General features: G+C 52.3%; 1 protein-coding gene and 1 pseudogene across 1 annotated transcript; both read left to right on the top strand.

Moving 5' to 3' along the window:
• The window catches only part of LOC135306122 (zinc finger protein 11-like), a 322,458-nt pseudogene that overhangs the window by 31,522 nt on the left and 272,311 nt on the right, over positions 1 to 18,625 (top strand).
• LOC135305627 (olfactory receptor 14J1-like) lies at positions 1,401 to 2,482 on the top strand. The gene has a single exon (XM_064429364.1). It carries the CDS (start codon positions 1,490 to 1,492, stop codon positions 2,420 to 2,422), a length of 933 nt encoding a protein of 310 aa, XP_064285434.1. The 5' UTR covers positions 1,401 to 1,489; the 3' UTR covers positions 2,423 to 2,482.

Below are 18,625 nucleotides of genomic sequence, written 5' to 3' on the forward strand. Positions count from 1 at the left end.
AGGACAAGGGGCTGACAGTGCCCAGCCTGGCTGGGGCTGTGCCAGGAGGCCCCAGGGCCTCAGGACAAGGTGTCTCCTCCCAGCCCTTGCTGGCACAGACCCTGCTGTGCCCCAGGCCACCAAGACTTGGCTTCTCTTTGTCCCCACCTGTCATCAGTGCCTCCAGTTCTCTGCTCTGCCTGGGGCCTGGGGACACTTTCTCAGTGGTGTCCCTCAGTGGGACCCATTAAAAGTCCAAGAAACTTTGGAGTTGGATTCTGACTTGGAGTTCTGGAGAGGTTTCTTCAGCTGCCTCTCAGGGACTGATGTTCAGGGCCTGAGCACAAAGCCCCAGAGGGTCATTAAAGTCCTGCTGCTGTGTCTGTGCTGCTGAGCTGGGCTGGGCTCCTGGCACAGAGGCAGCTCCTGGTAAGCAAGAAGAGCTTCAAAAGCACATTTCTCTTGATGAGCAGCTCTTCTGCCAGCCCAGCAGGGCTGGGGCACTGCCTGCAGCCAGCCCGGGCACAGCCCAGAGGCACAGAGAGCTTCAATCAGTCAGGGCTGGGAAGGTGCTGGGAAGTGCCTGGGGCAGAATCCCTGCCAGCCCTTGGCACAGGAACCTCTGGCTGCAGGACAATGCAGCTGCAGCTCCTGGAGTGATCTCCTAAAGCTGGAACATCCCAATGCCTACAGACTCTGTGAGTACATTCTCTGATTCTCTCTTGTGTAGAGCAGCCAGGGGTGCCCAGGGCTGTCCTGCAGAGCAGGCTCCTGCAGCCCAGGGCGCTGTGCTGGGGCAGGGACTCTGCTGCCTGCCAGGGACAGCTCTCAGCCAGCCCGGGGAGCTGCTCCCAGCACTGGGGGACAAGATCTGGGTGGCAGGAGACAGCTGGTAAGGGTTGGAAATGTTCTCCTTGTGTGGTGAGGATGCTGCATTGTTCAGGACTGCTCTCAGCATGACATTTAACTGCAGAACATTTTGAATGAGATAATATCAGAAGCAGAGCGAGGAAGGGGCTGCATAAAAGAGAAAATCCTGTGATTTTAATCTACTGCTCTGAGTTGTCTGGATTGTAAATTGCAAACAGATATTCATCTCTCACTTGAGGGTGAGAAAAATAATTTTTTTTTCCAGATGGTTATTAACTAGGCAGTGACAGAAATCAGCACAGGCAGAATCAGGCTTGCTTTTCCAGCCTACTTCGGTTTCCTTTGACAATGCCATCACAGCCTACAGAGCCAGAGCTGCCCCTGGGCAGTGCCAGAGCTGGGAGGGGTCTGCAGGGCAGAGCTGAGCCCCCAGGGCTGGGCTGGGCTCTGGCAGCACTGGCAGGGCCCAGCCCTGGGCACAGGGAAGCAGCTGCTGGCAGGGACAGCTCCAGGCAGCAGAGCCCTGGGCAGGCAATGGGGGGAAAGTGCACCCAAGCTGTACTGGGATACTTAAAGTCCTGTCCAAACCCAAGTATTCCATGATTATTTTTTTACAGATTCCCATGCCAAGTCACAGCAAATGTCCAACAGCAGCTCTATCAGCCACTTCTTCCTGCTGGCATTGGCAGACACGCGGCAGCTGCAGCTCCTGCACTTCTGCCTCTTGCTGGGCATCTCCCTGGCTGCCCTCCTGGGCAACGGCCTCATCATCAGCGCCGTAGCCTGCGGCCACCACCTGCGCACGCCCATGTTCTTCTTCCTGCTCAACCTGGCCCTCAGCGACCTGGGCTCCATCTGCACCACTGTCCCCAAAGCCATGCACAATTCTCTCTGGGACACCACCACCATCTCCTACACAGGATGTGCTGCACAGCTCTTTTTCTATCTGTTCTTCATCTCAGCAGAGTTTTGCCTCCTGACCATCATGTGCTACGACCGCTACGTGTCCATCTGCAAACCCCTGCACTACGGGACCCTCCTGGGCAGCAGAGCTTGTGCCCACATGGCAGCAGCTGCCTGGGCCAGTGGTTTCCTCAATGTTCTACTGCACACGGCCAATACATTTTCCCTGCCCCTGTGCCATGGCAATGTTCTGGGCCAGTTCTTCTGTGAAATCCCCCAGATCCTCAAGCTCTCCTGCTCCAAATCCCACCTCAGGGAAATTGGGCTAATTGCTTTTAGTGCCTGTTTAGCACTTGGTTGTTTTGTGTTCATAGTTTTCTCCTATGTGCAGATCTTCAGGGCTGTGCTGAGGATCCCCTCTGAGCAGGGACGGCACAAAGCCTTTTCCACCTGCCTCCCTCACCTGGCTGTGGTCTCTTTGTTCCTCAGCACTGGCACATTTGCCCACCTAAAGCCTCCCTCCATCTCCTCCCCATCTCTGGATCTGGCCCTGTCAGTTCTGTACTCGGTGGTGCCTCCAGCCCTGAACCCCCTCATCTACAGCCTGAGGAACCAGGAGCTCAAGGCTGCAGTGTGGAGAATGATGAATGGATACTTTCAGGAACATTAAACTGCTGGAGAGTTTCTGCAAACCACTCCTAATAAAAGTAATCTTTGATAATTCCTGTTAGTTTTGTTGTGGGTTTGTTCTTTTGTATTACTTTTATTAATACTGACCACAAAGAAATGTACTTGTTTGTACCATTTCTCATTACGTTTCTCTCCTAATTTAGAGCAGCCCCAGCTTTTGTCAACAAGGAATTGTTCTCTCAATGACTTTAAACAAACTAATTGATCACCCAGCAGAGTTTTCTCCAGAGATGCCCTTTTGTTGCCTTCTCTGGAGCTACAGCAGCAATGTCTGTGTGCAGAGCTGGGGCAGATCAGTGCTGGCACAGCAGCTGTGCCCAGCAGCAGCAGCAGCACTTGGTGTTGCCAGTGCTGCTGCCGTGGCCCTGCCCCGCTGCCCTGGTGGCCCTGGTGTTGCTGCAGGGCCTGAGTGCTCTCGGGGCCGGGCACAGTCCTGGGGGTGGCAGTGCCGGGGCTGCAGCAGGGACAGGCCATGGGCACTGCTGGGGCAGCGCTGACGCCTCAGGCCAGGCCCTGGGGGCTCCAGGCTCCTTGCCCAGGCTCTCTCAAGAACATGGCCAGGCCAATGCTCAGCACAGAAAAGCCCCAGGGTGAGCAGCCCCAGGCTGGCTGTGGGCAGGCTGGGGGCAAACAGCATGGCTGGGGCTCTGCAAGGGCCCTGGGGGAGACGGGAAGGAGCAGCAGAGCAGGGGCTGATCCATCCCCAGTGCGCTGCACAGCCCAGGGCAGCGTCCCAGAGCGTCCTCATGGAGCTGCCAAAAACATCTCCCCTCTGCAGCCCTGGCCTCTCCCCCAGCTCACAGAGGTGCCCCATCCTTGCAGGCACAGACACGGCAGCACTGGCTCAGGAGCCCCTGTTTGCATTGCACAGAGCAGGCAGGAGCACCCCCATGCTGTTGCTGTGGGGACATGAACCTGAGGGAGCACAAATGCCATCAGCCCCTGGGGCCAGCAAGGGCTGGGGGACACCAGGGAAACCACTCAGCTTTGTCGTGGCCTCTGCAGTCAGCCAGAAAGTTTGTTCCCATTAGCTGGGAGATTCCTGTCCCACTGCAGATGCTATTACTCAGAGCCAGGGCTGCCTGGCAGCCACCCCCAAACTGCCCTGAGCATTTCCTTGGCTTCACCTTTGCTTTTTTTCCCCCCCTTTTTTTTTTGTACCAAATTCTTCCTCTTGCCCAGCCCTGTTCCCTCCCCTGCAAACAGCCCATCCCTGTTTGCCCTTTCCTCTCTGGCCCCACTCCCCATTGCAGTTCCTGACGTGGCACCATGGGAACATCCCTTGGGGAACAGGATCATCCTCCAAGTGCTGCAGGAATTGTCTGCAGGCTCCTGCAGTGCCTGGTGCTGCTCCCTTGCCAGAGGCACCCCAGGCCAGGGGGGCACATCTGGGCTGCTGTGTCTGCCTGTGGGGCTCCCTGTTCTGGGCAATGAGGAGGAGCTGCAGAGGGTCTGAGGACTGACAGGATGGGCTTTGGGCCTAGGAGGAGAAGCTGAGGCGCCTGGGCTGCTGGAGCTTCTGAAGAGGAGGCCCAGGGCTCATCCTGCACCTGCTGCAAGGGTGGTTTCAGAGAATCCCAGAATCAGCAAGGTTGGAAAAGACCTTGGAGATCATCAAGTCCAACCTGTGCCCTGACACCACCTTGTCTCCCCCGGGCCTCCTCTTCTCCAGGATAAACAACTCCAGCTCCCTCAGCCTGTCTTCACAGGACTTGTGCTCAAGACCCTTCACCAGCCTTGTTGCCCTTCTCTGGACACACTCCAGCCCCTCCACGTTCTTGCTAAATTTGGGGTCCCAGAACTGGACACAGCCCACGAGGTGCTGCCCAACCAGCGCCCAGCACAGGGGAAGAATTGCTCTGCTGGTCCTGCTGGTGACACCATTCCTGATCCATAGGAGTGCCAGGGGTTGGATGAGGGAAATGGTCGGGAGGGGGCAGGAGACACAGTCTGATTGACTCTCAGCCATGAAGGGTCTTGATTTTCATACCTATTCAGTCTGCATTAGAAGGTGCTGGGGGTCAATATCAACTGGACATTGCTGATATCAATCTATAAACAGGAAAAAAAATTAAACAGAACAAACTGTTCTCTCTGCATTGTTTTCAAGACAGTATATACACTTTGAATACACTTCAGGTATCTGTCTAATTAATTACAGAAAACTTGAAAACTTCTGTTATTACAAATGGCTTTTCTTCTTTGGACATGTTGAACAAATGTTTATGAGCTTTTCTCACTGAATTCCTGAACTGAAGAGGTCAAGAAAGAAGAGGCCTTGGGAGTAGGAAAATTCATCATCAACCTCCAAGTGGCTGAGGATCCATCCTCATCAGAGCAGCAATGAACAGAAGTGGGCACAGCTTTGTGGCTGCCCCAGCTTTGGGATGGGCCCTGGGCCTGGAGCAGGAGCAGCTCTTGAGGGCCCCAAGGCCGGGGCTCTTGTGCTGCCCTGGGCACATGGGATGGCAGCAGGGGCTGCAGAGCTCTCAGCAACTGAGCCAGAGGGGAGCAGGGCAGCCAGGGAGCCTCCTTTGGCCTTGGCCCAGCACCTTCCCCCATGGCTGGGGCTGAGTCCTGTGTGAGCTGCAGCTGCTGCTGTGCTCTTGGCAGGGGCTGAGGCCGTGGGGCCAGTGGCCAGAGCAGCCTGGGCTGAGCAGAGCTGTGGGGCCAGAGCCGGCTGGGCTGGGCTGGGGAGAGGCCCTTGGTGCTGCCCAGAGCTCAGGGCAGCTGGCAGAGCTTGCAGGGAGCTGGGCTGGGCTCAGAGAGCCTGCCCCAGAAACCATCAGTGTCCATCTCAGCCTGGCTGGGCGTGCAGGGGCAGGACTCAGCCCAGGCCTTGTGGGGCAGGGCCAGCGCCTGTGCAAGGCATTGAAAAGAGGCAAGTGCCCCAGAGAGGAGGCTGCTCTGTGCCCTTGGGGGTAGGGACAGAGCAGGGAGGGGGCCCAGGACATTTGTCAGTGCCAGCCTCTGTGCCCAGCCCTTGTCAGCCCTGGCTGCTGAGCCCAGCTTTGGCCTGAGCTGAGTTTGGCTGTGGCCCAGCTCCATCCTCCTGCGGGGCTCAGGGCCTGTTCCCGGCCATGGCCAGCCCTGGCCGGCCTCTCTGCTGGCCCAGAGGCCGGCAGAGCCCGGGGCAGGGCTGTCTGTGCAGGCCCACAGGTGCCAGGGGCTCTGCAGGAGCTGGCAGAGGCTGCCCAGCAGGGAGGCCATGGGGCACAGAGCCCCAAGGCTGCTGTGGGCACCACGGCACAGGGGCCGTTCCCAGCCGCAATGCTCCTGGCCTGGGCTGGGCCTGCACAGGGGCTGGGCCACCATGGCTGGGCCAGCACAGGGCCACCAAGGGGCCATGCAGCCGCTGCCGGGGCTGACAGCAAGGCCAGGCACACACAAGCAATTGCTGAGCATGGCCTGCGCTGGCCAGGGCTGACTGTGCCACAGGCAGAGCTCAGCTGCCCTTGGGGGCTGCAGGAACACTCAGGAGCCCAAAGAGCCTCCATGGCTGTGCTGGAGACCCAGGCTGGAGCAGGGAAATGCAGGGCTGCTGCGGGATGGGGAGGGCATGGAATTCCAGCACACACCTCAGCTCTCTGATGATCCCGGCACCATGCTGGGCCCTGTTTCAGACTGAGCAGAGCAGATGTTGATGGGACAGGAGCCCTGCGGGGCTGTCAGGGACCTGCAGCTTGCAAGGTGCTCTGCTGTTCCTTAGGTGCTCTCGGAGAGATCCAATCCCAGCTGGACACCTCAGGGCACAATTGGCACTGCCTGTTCATGGGCACACAGCTGATGTCTGCCTGGAAAGGGGCACAGGTTTAAATAACTGATAGTTTCATAATATACAAACAAACCTTTATTATCTGGGTTGCTTGAGTACTTTTAAGAAATGGCAAAGTTTTCCCACCAGGAACAGGAATTTCCTGGATCTACTGGATTCTTCTACTGGTGTCAGGAGGAGAAATTCTGATCTTCCCCTCTACCTTTGCCGCCAACATGCAGTCTGATATTTCATGATCGTAATATCTCACTGTTGCCATGATATTTTAGGGAAAAAGCCTCTGCTAGGATTTTTCCTGTCCTGAGGAGCTGAGAGCCTCAGGAAAGAAATGTAAACAATAACTATCTGCTGCTGTGGAATGCCACAGGTGCATCTTTCATTGGTCCATGTGGATTGTTTTCAATCAGTGAACAATCACAGCCACCTGTGCCAAGACTGTGAGCAGTCACAGGATTTTTGTTATTCATTCCTATTCTATTCTTGTCTTTGTAGCCTTCTGATCTTCTTCTCTCTGTTCTTTTAGTGTAGTTGTAATGTAGTATTTTAGTATAATATATAACATAATAAATCAGCCTTCTGATGAAAATGGAGTCAAACCTCGTGTCCTCACACAAGGGCTTCTTGTCTAAGAATTGGTGACCCCTGGACGTGTGAAACTGATGGTCACCCCAAGAGTGACCACGGAGTCCAGACTGGAGCTGAAGAAATGAGACCGTGAAGATGGGCAGAGTTCACAGCCAAGGCAAACAGGAGAACATGTTGGACTTTCCTGGACATTGTGTCCAGAGACCACAGAGCAGCAGAGCTGCACAGATGGATCCACAAGGACACTGTCTAAAGGTACTGTTATTTTTTCCCTTCCTGAAGATCCTGCCATTTGCAGAAGGTGGGAGGAAAGTTGGGAAAATGTACCTTCGGAAGCTCAGGTTCCGTTTACTGCGTCAGAGGAGAAAGTTATTAAATTCTGGCACAGATGGGGACGCGAGGACGGAGTTAATTATTGTCAGTGGGAGAGACTGTGTTATGAGTTTTTCAGATGGGCAAAATTTCATAGATTTTTTACAAATATCATATACTCCCTTGATTTAGATCTTTGGGAGTTCATGAGCACTGCTTTTAAGTGGACAATGGACCAGGGTGTTACACCCCCAATAATGTATGGAGTGCACGTATGGCTTTTTTTCTGTATTTTGGAAAAAAGGGAGGCTGCGGAGGACATCGTGACTCGGTGGCGCGGTCGCGCTCCGTTCCCACCAGGTTCGGCACGAGAGGAGCCTCTCGAAGAAGACGAACCGTGGGTTCGCAGCCCCCTGCATTGCCCACGGCTGAGCAAAAGTTTTCCTCCGCTCCCTTGGAGCATGAGCAGACAGAGCTGCCTTTCCCCCCCGCTCTTTCTCTTGGGAGGGATGGGGAGCCGGCTCCGCCGCTTTCCAGGCCGGCTCCGCCCACTCCACCGCTGCATTCTCCGCTCCCCCCACTCCGGGAGGGTGCAGAACCGATTCCGCCCCAGCCAGCCCCACGGGAGGCACCGGACCCTGCGGCTCTGCCTGTGGCCCTGCCGCTGCCCGGGCCAGCTCAGCCGGCCTTGATGTCTGCCCCTGCACTGTACTGTCCAGACTCGGCCGCTGCGCCCAGCCCGGCGGGGGATGCGCCCCCGCGGCCCGTGCCAGTCCCGCTGCTTCCAGCCAACCCAATTGCAGTGCAAGAGCTTGCCGAGAATGGTGCTGAGCCCACAGGATCGATTCAAGAGTCGACACCAGCACCCGTGCTGCCCGCACCACCCACCCCAGTTGTCCCGCTGGTTTCCGAAGCTCTGTCATTCGCATCAGACCCTGCGAAGAGCCTGTCCTTCCGTGGAGGAGGCGTGGCCCTCCAGCTAACTGCAGGAGCAGTTCAGCTGGCTGTGTTCAAAATCAGTATGGTTTCTGGGTCACTTCGCGTGTGGTCGGGGGCTTCTCCCTGGGGGTTGGGGTGCCTGCCTCCCCCCGAGCGCCCCAGCGGCGTGGGGGAGTTGGCTCCTGTGGCATCTGCCTCTGGTTCCCAGCCCAGTGGGGATGGGGGTGGTGCCGAGGGGCAGAAAGCAGGAGCAGTGGCATTTGCATTGCAGGAGCAAGAGGCACAGAGCAAAGCAAGCATTGCTCGCTTGCTCTGGGGACAAGAAACCCTCAGATCTGGGATGACAATTTCTGAGAATGCTTCGCTTCCTGAGCTGCCGGTGTGCACCGGTGCTGCTGGGGGGAGGAAGCAGTGGGTCATTTCTGCTCTGAAGACAGTGGCAGCATGGTCCTGCCAGGTTCTGAGCACACAGAGCCTGCCTCACGGGCTGGTTCTGGGCCGTTTGGCTCATTTCCCTGGGCCGGGGCCACTGCCCCGTCCAGTGCTGGGTTTGGGGACTTTGCTTTCCCCACAGGGACCTGGGCCACCATTCTGTGAGCCAGGTCTGGGTTCTCTGGTCCATCCACCAGGACCAGGGCCACCCAAAGGTCCTAGAGACGCTCTGCTGCTGCTACTCTTCTTCCTTTGCAAAAAAAAAAAAAAAAAAAAAAAAAAAAAAAAAAAAAAAAAAAAAAAAAAAGAAAAGTGGAAAGAGCTAGCAGCTCAAAAGCATTGAAAAGCCGAAAATTAGCCTCAGCCCAAGTGGTTCAATGAAGGGCTGTGGCCAGGGCATTCCAGAAATTTTCTCTGAATTGTTTCATGACTGTCAATGAATTTTGCATAATTCTTGTTTTCTTTAGCAGTTCTTTGTTTCAGAATTCTGCAAGCCTGTTTCAGGACCAAAGGGGACTTCCAGAGATGTCAAAGAGGAACATCTTCAGTCCATGGACTCTGTCCTGAAACTCAGCTGTTTGGACTTGAAACAATGAACTTTCTCTGCATGTTTTTTGCATTTTCTTATTTTTTAAGATTGTTTTAGTGATATGATATAATTAGATGTTTGATAGGTGAAGAATTTCCCTGAATGTTTTACAGGTGAAGAATTTCCTTGGCCATTCCACATCAGCAGATGATTGAGATTTTGATTGGCAACAGATGAACCTCAAGAGGTGTTGTTCTCTCTTCTGCAAAGCCCTAGTAGAAGAAATTGCAAACATTTCTTTTTCTATTTAATTTAATAATTTAAAAGGGTGAGATGTTGCCAGGATTTTTAGTGAAAAAGCCTCTGCTAGGATTTTTCCTGTCCTGAGGAGCTGAGGGCCTCAGGAAAGAAATGTAAACAATAACTATCTGCTGCTGTGGAGTGCCACAGGTGCATCTTCCATTGGTCCATGTGGATTGTTTTCAATCAGTGACCAATCACAGCCACCTGTGCCAAGGCTGTGAGCAGTCACAGGATTTTTGTTATTCATTCTTGTTCTATTCTTGTCTTTGTAGCCTTCTGATCTTCTTCTCTCTGTGCTTTTTAGTATGGTTATAATGTAGTATTTTAGTATAATATATATCATAATAAATCAGCCTTCTGACCAACATGGAGTCAAGCCTCGTGTCCTCGCACCAGGGGTTCAAGTTTAAGCAACACCTGCAGACCCTGTGAGTACATCTCTGAATATTTCTGGTGCAGGGGAGGTGAAATGCTCATGAAGCTCTGACATGCTGAGGGGTTCTGAGCAGTTGTATAACATTTCCAAGACAAGGATTTTGATAAATATGAGGAAATTTCCTAATGTTTCTATTCAGTTTCCTACTCTTGGAGAATGTCTGGGATTGGGACCAAAATATTAAAAGCTTGATTATGAATTTTGACATGTTCCTGAGATATCTGAACTGTTGCTTTTAGTGATCAGTAGGTTCACAGGAGATCCCTAATGTGCTTTCAGCCACTCTGCCCATGGACAGCAGCAGCATCACCTTTGCTGGACCCATCAGGCTCAGTCTGAGCTGTCCGTTCTCCAAGCTGCAAACAGAATCTGCCCCCAGCCAGTGCCCTGCAGACAGGCAGGGTTCTGTCAGGCCAAGGAGAGCACACAGAGATTTGGGGTCTGTGAGTGCTGGCAGGGAGAGATCAGGCACAGGGAAACACCTACAAGAGGAAAATCTCCAGGAAGCAGAGAGATCAGGGAGGGAGAAAAAACAAAACCCAGAAATGCTGTGGCAGGGAGAGTTTAGAGATGCCCACAGGATCCCCTCCAGTGCAGCCCCTCCCTCTGAACAAGGCCCCTCCCTCCTGTCCCCCAGCCAAGCCTCTGCCCTCAGGGCTGGGGCTCCAAGGTGTGAAGCCCCTCCTGTGCAGGCAGAGCTGCAGCAGAGCCGTGGGGCAGCTCTGCAGCCCCGGGCCCAGTTGCCTCTGCAGAGCACAGGGCTGGGAGCAGCTGCCCGGCCCTGGGGGCTCTGGGAGGGGGCACAGCTGGCTCAGGGTGACGCTGTGCCCAGTGCCCGGCTCTGGGCAATGCTGTCAGTGCAGCCAGGCAAGGAGCTGCATCTTCCTTCATCCAATGCCAGCATAAGGACACTTGGAAGTCTCCCTGAGATTTCAGTCCAAGCTGGGAGCTTCAGTCCAGGATGCAAACCTGTCCTAGAGCATCTCTGAGTTATAAGGTTTATGGAGAGAGATGTTCTGACACTGAAAATGCTGCTGGGATGGTGAAACAAACAACGTGAGTCCTGGGCTACACATGTGGAGCTGGGCTGTGGTGGATCCATCTGCTCTCAGCAGCATCTGGTGATCTTTAAGGAAAGCATTGAAGTGTGAACATCCTCCACTTGTAAAAAATGAAAGCCCAGAGAAACTCCAAACAGCATGAGGTGAGAGACATTCTCCCCTCAGTCTCCACTCATCGCCTTGCCTCAGGAAATTCACTCTGTGCTACCAGAAGGCAGCAGAAATGCTGAGGATTTCTGATACCAAAGAATACCAGCAGAGATATGGGGGGATCTTAAGTAGAAAACATCAGAACTCTTAAACATGAAAGGGTGTCTGTGTGTGTTACAGAGGAGGGTGTACGGGAAATGGCTTTGATTTTGGTTACAGGTATCTCCTCTAACATTTCACTCTCCTTTCTCCATGAACAGGTCCCCACATGCAGCCCAACTAAATGTCCAACAGCAGCTCCATCAGGCACTTCCTCCTGCTGGCATTGGCAGACACGCGGCAGCTGCAGCTCCTGCACTTCTGCCTCTTGCTGGGCATCTCCCTGGCTGCCCTCCTGGGCAACGGCCTCATCATCAGCGCCGTAGCCTGCGGCCACCACCTGCACACGCCCATGTTCTTCTTCCTGCTCCACCTGGCCCTCAGCAACCTGGGCTCCATCTGCACCACTGTTCCCAAAGCCATACACAATTCCCTCTGGGACACCAGGACCATCTCCTATAAAGCATGTGCTGCACAGCTCTTCTTTTTTGCTTTTTTTAATTCAGCAGAGTTTTGCCTCCTGACCATCATGTGCTACGACTGCTACGTGTCCATCAGCAAACCCGTGCACTACGGGACCCTCCTGGGCAGCAGAGCTTGTGCCCACATGGCAGCAGCTGCCTGGGCCAGTGCCTTCCTCAATGCTCTCATGCACACAGCCAATACATTTTCCCTGCCTCTGTGTCAGGGCAATGCCCTGGGCCAGTTCTTCTGTGAAATCCCACACATCCTCAAACTGTCCTGCTCGAAATCCTACCTCAGAGAATTTGGGTTTCTTGTGTTTTCTATCTGTTTAGCTTTTGGTTGTTTTGTGTTCATTGTTTTCTCCTATGTGCAGATCTTCAGGGCTGTGCTGAGGTTCCCCTCTCAGCAGGGACGACACAAAGCCTTTTCCACCTGCCTCCCTCACTTGGCTGTGGTCTCCCTGCTCTTGAGCAGTGTCATATTTGCCCACCTGAAGCCCCCCTCCATGTCCTCCCCATCCCTGGATCTGGTCCTGTAAGTTCTGAACTCAGTGGTGCCTCCAGCCCTGAACCCCCTCATCTACAGCGTGAGGAACAAAGACCTCAAGGCTGCAGTGTGGAGACTGATGACTGGATGTTTTCAGGAACATTAAACTGATGGACAATGTCACAAAATCACTTGTAATAAAAGCAATTTTTGATACATCTTGTTAGTTTGGTTATGGGTATTTTGTGCTTTGTTTTAGTTTCTTCATGTCCACAAATAAAGGTAATTGTCTGTGCCATTTCTTGTTTTATTTCTCTCTACCTTTTCTGTGTAGGGGGGCTGCGCTGTTGGTGGCTTTAAAGGAACTAAAGGATCTCCCTGCAAAGTTTTCTGCAAAGATGCCCTTCTTTTGCCTTCTCTGGAGCTGCAGCAGCAATGTCTGTGTGCAGAGCTGGGGGCAGATCAGTGCTGGCACAGCAGCTGTGCCCAGCAGCAGCAGCACTCGGTGTTGCCAGTGCTGCTGCTGTGGCCCTGCCCCGCTGCCCTGGTGGCCCTGGTGTTGCTGCAGGGCCTGAGTGCTCTCGGGGCCGGGCACAGTCCTGGGGGTGGCAGTGCCGGGGCTGCAGCAGGGACAGGCCATGGGCACTGCTGGGGCAGCGCTGACGCCTCAGGCCAGGCCCTGGGGGCTGCAGGCTCCTTGCCCAGGCTCTCTCAAGAACACGGCCAGGCCAATGCTCAGCACAGAAAAGCCCCAGGCTGAGCAGCCCCAGGCTGGCCGTGGTCAGGCTGGGGGCAAACAGCATGGCTGGGGCTCTGCAAGGGCCCTGGGGGAGACGGGAAGGAGCAGCAGAGCAGGGGCTGATCCATCCCCAGTGCGCTGCACAGCCCAGGGCAGCGTCCCAGAGCGTCCTCATGGAGCTGCCAACAACATCCCCCCTCTGCAGCCCTGGCCTCTCCCCCAGCTCACAGAGGTGCCCCATCCTTGCAGGCACAGCCACGGCAGCACTGGCACAGGAGCCCGTTTGCATTGCACAGAGCAGGCAGGAGCACCCCCAGGCTGTTGCTTGTGGGGACATGAACCTGAGGGAGCACAAATGCCATCAGCCCCTGGGGCCAGCAAGGTCTGGGGGACTCCAGGGAAACCACTCTGGTTTATTGTGACAAACATTTGAGATCACCAAGTCCAACCTGCACCCTAACACTTCCTTGTCTACCCAGAGCATCATCCAGTTAACTTACCCACCGCTCCCTCATGTGCTTTCAACCAAACTTCTCCTCCAGACCCCTTTTTGGCCTTTTTGGCCTTCTCTGGACACGCTCCAGCCCCTCCATGTCCTTCCTAAATTGGGGACCCAGAACTGGACACACTCAAGGTGTGGCCTCACCAGTGCCCAGCACTGGAGAAGAATCACTGCCTTGCTCCTGCTGGCCACACCATTCCTGATCCTGGCTAGGAGCCATTGGCCGTCTTGGCCACCTGGGCACACTGCTGCCTCATGTCCAGCCTGCTGTCCATCTGTCCCTGCAGGTCCCTTTGTGCCTGGCTGCTCTCCAGCCACTCTGTCCCCAGCCTGTAGCACTGCAGGGGTTGTTGTGGCCAAAGTGCAGGACCCGGCACTGGGACTTGTTCAACCTCACCTTGCTGGATTTGGGCCCTGGATCCAGCCTGTCCAGGTCCCTCTGCAGAGCCCTCCTACCCTCCAGCAGATCCACACTCACACCCAGCTTGGTGTCATCTGCAAATTTGCTGATGCTGGACTCAATCCCCTCACAGAGATCATCAGTGCAGATACTGAAATCCACACTGGCTGGCTCTGATGCCTCAGCCATCCTGTGGGTGCCCTGTGATGGCTCTCAAGGTGATCTGTTCCATAACCCTGCCAGGCACCCAGGTCAGGCTGACAGGCCTGGAGTTCCCCAGATCCTCCTTCCAGCCCTTCTTGGGGATGGGCTCACACTGGCACCTCCAGTCCTCTGGGACCTCCCTGCTGATCCAGGACTGATGGTAAATGATGGAGAGGAGCCTGGGGAGATCATCCACCAGCTCCATCAGCCCTCTAGGATGGATCCCCTCTGATCCCAGAGACACCTGTGAGCACCTGAGTGGCTCAGCAGGTCTCCAGCTGCTTCCTCCTGGATTCCAGGGGCTGTTCTGCTCCCTGTGCCCATCTACCAGCTCAGGAGAACACTTGTCCTGAGGATGGCCTGTCTTATTGTTGAAAACTGAGGCAAAGAAGGGGTGAAGTACCTCAGCCCATTCTTCATCTTTGGTAATCATATCCCTCACAGTAAGAAATGCAGGTTGTCCTTACCCCTCTGTTGGGAAGGATGAAAGTTTGACAAGAAAGTCTCACAGATATGTATGCTTAGCAGAAAGATTTTTGAATGTAGAAGCTGAGGAAGGAATAGAGATGGAAGCAAGTTTTGATATAGAAGAAGAGAATTGCTGAGCCAGTCTTACTGGATAACCAAGGAGGCAAAGGGTATGCTAGTTAGAAGGGGGTTTTTATGACTTAGAGCAAAGGATAAATCCACCTCAAACAAGAAGATGTTTTTACCAAGCAGAAAGATAGCACAGGCAAACAAGTCAGCAAATGTTGCAAGTAGAAAAAAGGTCTCAGAATTTTCCACTGCAAGAAAACTGAAGAACAACTTCTAGCTTAAACTGTAATGTACTAACCTTTAGTGATTGGAGAATACTAACATGAATATGGTAATTGTATTAGTTATGATAGGCTATAGATAAAAGTTAAGGTATAGATTGGTTCTACTGTATTAAGATGCTCAGGAGAGAAAAGTATATAATGCATTTGTAACCTAAACTAAGGGTCTCCAGGCCTGCCTGCAGCTGCAGCTGACAGCTGTAGGCTCAGGCTCTGTCGCCCACGACCCTGGACTGCTCTAACATCTTGCATGTAATAAACTGCGTTTTGGAAGAGCCACCTGGAGTCCCGCATCTCTCATTTAGGCTCTTACAGTGGCGCCCACGTTTTAGTTGGCAAACTCGGACTTATTAGCAGTAAGAGACCTCTCGGTGAACTCAGTAAAAAGCGGCCGCACGGATTAGGCAACTGAAACGAGGGTGACCGGGGCCCGGACAGAAGCTGCTGCTGGACAGTGCCTGGATCGGAGCCTCTATATACAGCGCCTGCTGCATAGCTGGACAGCAGGTGAGCACCGGGAATAATGGGGCAGAATAAGTCTGTTCCTCGGAGAGATGTGTATCAGCATTTAAAAACATTAGTTAAATCAAGTCCAAAATCCTTGCCTAAGCGAGAGCTCAAAGCGCTTTTTAAATGGACTATAACTCGTATCCCAAATGCTGACTCTGAAGCCTTCTACACCAGAGACTTTTGGGAATCTGTGGGGGTTAAATTATACAATGCTATCTCTCGGCGTGACAAAACAGCAGCGGAACTTCTCCCCACTTGCCGAGTCCTTGTAGAAATCTTCGCCGCGAATGCCCCACCGCGGAGCCCCTGCCCCTGCCCCGTTCCACCCGCACCCTCGCAGCCGCGTCCCTCCGAGCAGGCCCAGCCGGCCTCTCCAACCGCAAGGGAAGGGGAGGGGGAGAAGAAAACACCAGCTGCCCATGCAGCAGGAGAGGCAGACGAAACTAACGATATCTCGGAGAGAGAGGGGAATTGCTTTATTCCAAAGCCAGGAAACCCCGAAAACCAAGTAGAAATGTTTCCGAATAACGCCAGGTCTTGCCCCGGGAATGGAGATTTTTCAACCCAGAAAGAAATACCTAGCCCCGGGAATTCTCCGGTGCTGCCTCCTGGTTTGGAAGAATCCCCACAGGGATCAGATTTCCAGCAGCCCAGCAGTCCCAGAATGGGGGTTCCCATCCCCCCTCACGAAATTAAAGAACCAGTTTTACACAAGAGCATCCTCCACGGCCCGGCACCTATCCCTGTGCAGCGGCGCCGGCATGCCCAAGGTGCACTGGAGCCGGCAGCCCTGCGGGGTCCAGCCCGGCCACTTCAGCCCGCCGGGTGCTGCCCGCGATCGAGGCACCCAGGGAGGTCGAAAAGGACCAAGACGAGAGCCAGAAGATGGCTCCTCAGAGGCAGCGGGACCTGCATCTCATCGCTGCGCAGGTCGCCACTGGCACCAACAACCACTGAGGGAGCCAAAAAATCATCCCCCAGATCTCCTACTCCTAAAACTAGCAAAGCTTTGGAGAACATTGCCGATGTTCTGCAAAATAGACAAGCTCATCGCTATATTCCACGTAAACCTTTTTTCCTTGCAGTTCTAGGAGAAACGCTGAGACAGTATGGCCTCATTTTCCAATGGGATTCCTCTCAAAATGATCCTTTGTTAATAATTGAATGGGTTTTTCTTTCTTACAGGTCACCAAAGACAATCTTCACATCCTTAGAGATGATTTCTCAAATCATCATTAAGGGCAGAGCAAGGCTTCTCTCTATAGCAGGTTGCGAATTTGAAATAATCTATTTACCTATGATTAAATCGTATTTTGATTGGGCCATGCAAAAATCAGAAGATTTGCTCTATGCCTTGTTAGATTTTCCAGGTGTTTGCTCCATTCATTACCCAGCACACAAACTGATCAAAGCTAAATTGTGCTACAAAGAGAAACCCCTTATCAGTGAAGAACCTTTAGATGCAGTTACTCTTTTCACTGATGGGTCAGGACAAACACACAAAGCAGTGATTACATGGCAGAATAAAAACACTAAATCTTGGGAGCGAGATGTTCAAAAGTTGAGAGTTCTCCTCAGATTGTTGAATTGGCTGCAGTTGTAAGAGAATTTCAGCTCTTTCCAGAGCCCTTTAATTTAGTCACTGATTCAGCATATGTTGCTCATGTTGTTAAGAGAATTGAAGGGTCTGTTTTAAAAGATGTTAGCAATGACACATTGTGTCTTTGGCTTACCTGTCTTTATCAAATTTTGTTACACAGAACTAATCCTTACTTTGTTGCTCACATTAGAGCTCACTCTGGTCTCCCAGGATTTATGGCAGAAGGGAATGCACGAGCTGATGCATTGGCATCAGCAGCGTGTGATGAGGGAACTGAAGGAGACGTTAAAGATTGCACTTCTGTGCTTCCTGCAGCTACCTTACCTAACATTGTTGAACAAGCTAAATTGAGTCATGCCTTTTTTCACCAAAATGCACAGGCACTCAGACGAGATTTTCACATCTCCCTAGAGCAGGCACAAGCCATTGTACGGGCTTGCTCTGACTGCCAGCTTGTTCAGCCTATCCCTTCTACGGGAGCAACCAACCCAAGGGGGTTGGAAAGTTTGCAAAAGTAGCAAACAGATGTCACAAAGTACCCTTCTTTTGGGAAATTTAAAAATATCCATGTCTCTATTGATACATTTTCAAAAGCAGTTTTTGCATCTGTACATACAGGAGAAACAGCTAAGCATGTTTGCTAGCATTTTTCACAAGCATTTTCTTCATTAGGTGTCCCTCAAGAAATTAAAACTGACAATGGTCCTTCATATGCTTCACAAGAATTGGCCACATTTTTAAATGACTGGGGTGTTCACCATACATTTGGTATTCCCTATTCTCCTACAGGTCAGGGAATGGTAGAAAGAACACATCAAACTCTAAAACGCATTTTAGATCAACAAAAAGGGGGGGGAGTCCAAGATACACCTCAAAGAAAGTTGAATAAGGCTTTGTACGTTTACAACTTTTTGAATAGCTCTGCAGAAGAGCCAGATCCTCCCATTTACAGACATTTCAAGAACAACAAAAAAGTAAAACTGAAGGAACACCCTCCAGTTTTAATTAAAAATCTAGAATCAGGAAAAATAGAGGGATCATTTGATCTTATTACTTGGGGAAGGGGTTTGCATGTGTTTCTACAGATACAGGACTCAAGTGGATTCCAGCAAAGAACGTGAAACCGTACCACCCCTCAAAGCCCGTGGACGCTTCCGCAGCAGCCAGTGACCCTGCGAGTGGAAGCCGAGAGACAGGCACGCAAACGTGATCTACGCGGGATCACCCAGAGAAAACTGTCTGCCAGAAACTGTTCAAGAAGAGAATGGAGTTGTATTATAATTTGCGCGGGTGTATGTTACTTTTAGCCTTTTGTTTTTATCTTTGCAGTGAGGCTTTACCTGTAACTCAACCAAAAACAAATGTTTGGGTTTCTTTAGCCAAGTCTGCAGGCTCTGACACAATTTGCTTATCTAACACTAGCCCTGATAAACCTTTTTCAACTTGTTTAGTTGGAGTGCCTTTCCCAGAAGGTTTTGATAATGTTAGTTTTGAGAAATATTGGCCATATGATGATCACCACACTTCTCCAACTCCTAGCCCAAGACACCAAACTTATATTGATAATTTTAAAGTTGATAAATCTGATCTTCCAGAATTAGAAATTTTAGGCTCATTAACTATGGACACTTGTTATTTGTTTCATTTTATAGGACAAAATGGGCCACATTTAAATGTTACTCCTTATCACCCAGTTTATAACAATATGACTTCTTGGTGTAATCAAACTAAGCTTCTTATATATGATGAACCTTATGCAGATCGTTTTAACAAACTTCCAATTCGATTTCCTAAAGGAATTTGGCTCATATGTGGGGACAGGGCTTGGCAGGGTATTC

This window comes from Passer domesticus, chromosome 8 (assembly GCF_036417665.1).
Source record: "Passer domesticus isolate bPasDom1 chromosome 8, bPasDom1.hap1, whole genome shotgun sequence".
NCBI classification, from domain to species: Eukaryota; Metazoa; Chordata; class Aves; order Passeriformes; family Passeridae; genus Passer; species Passer domesticus.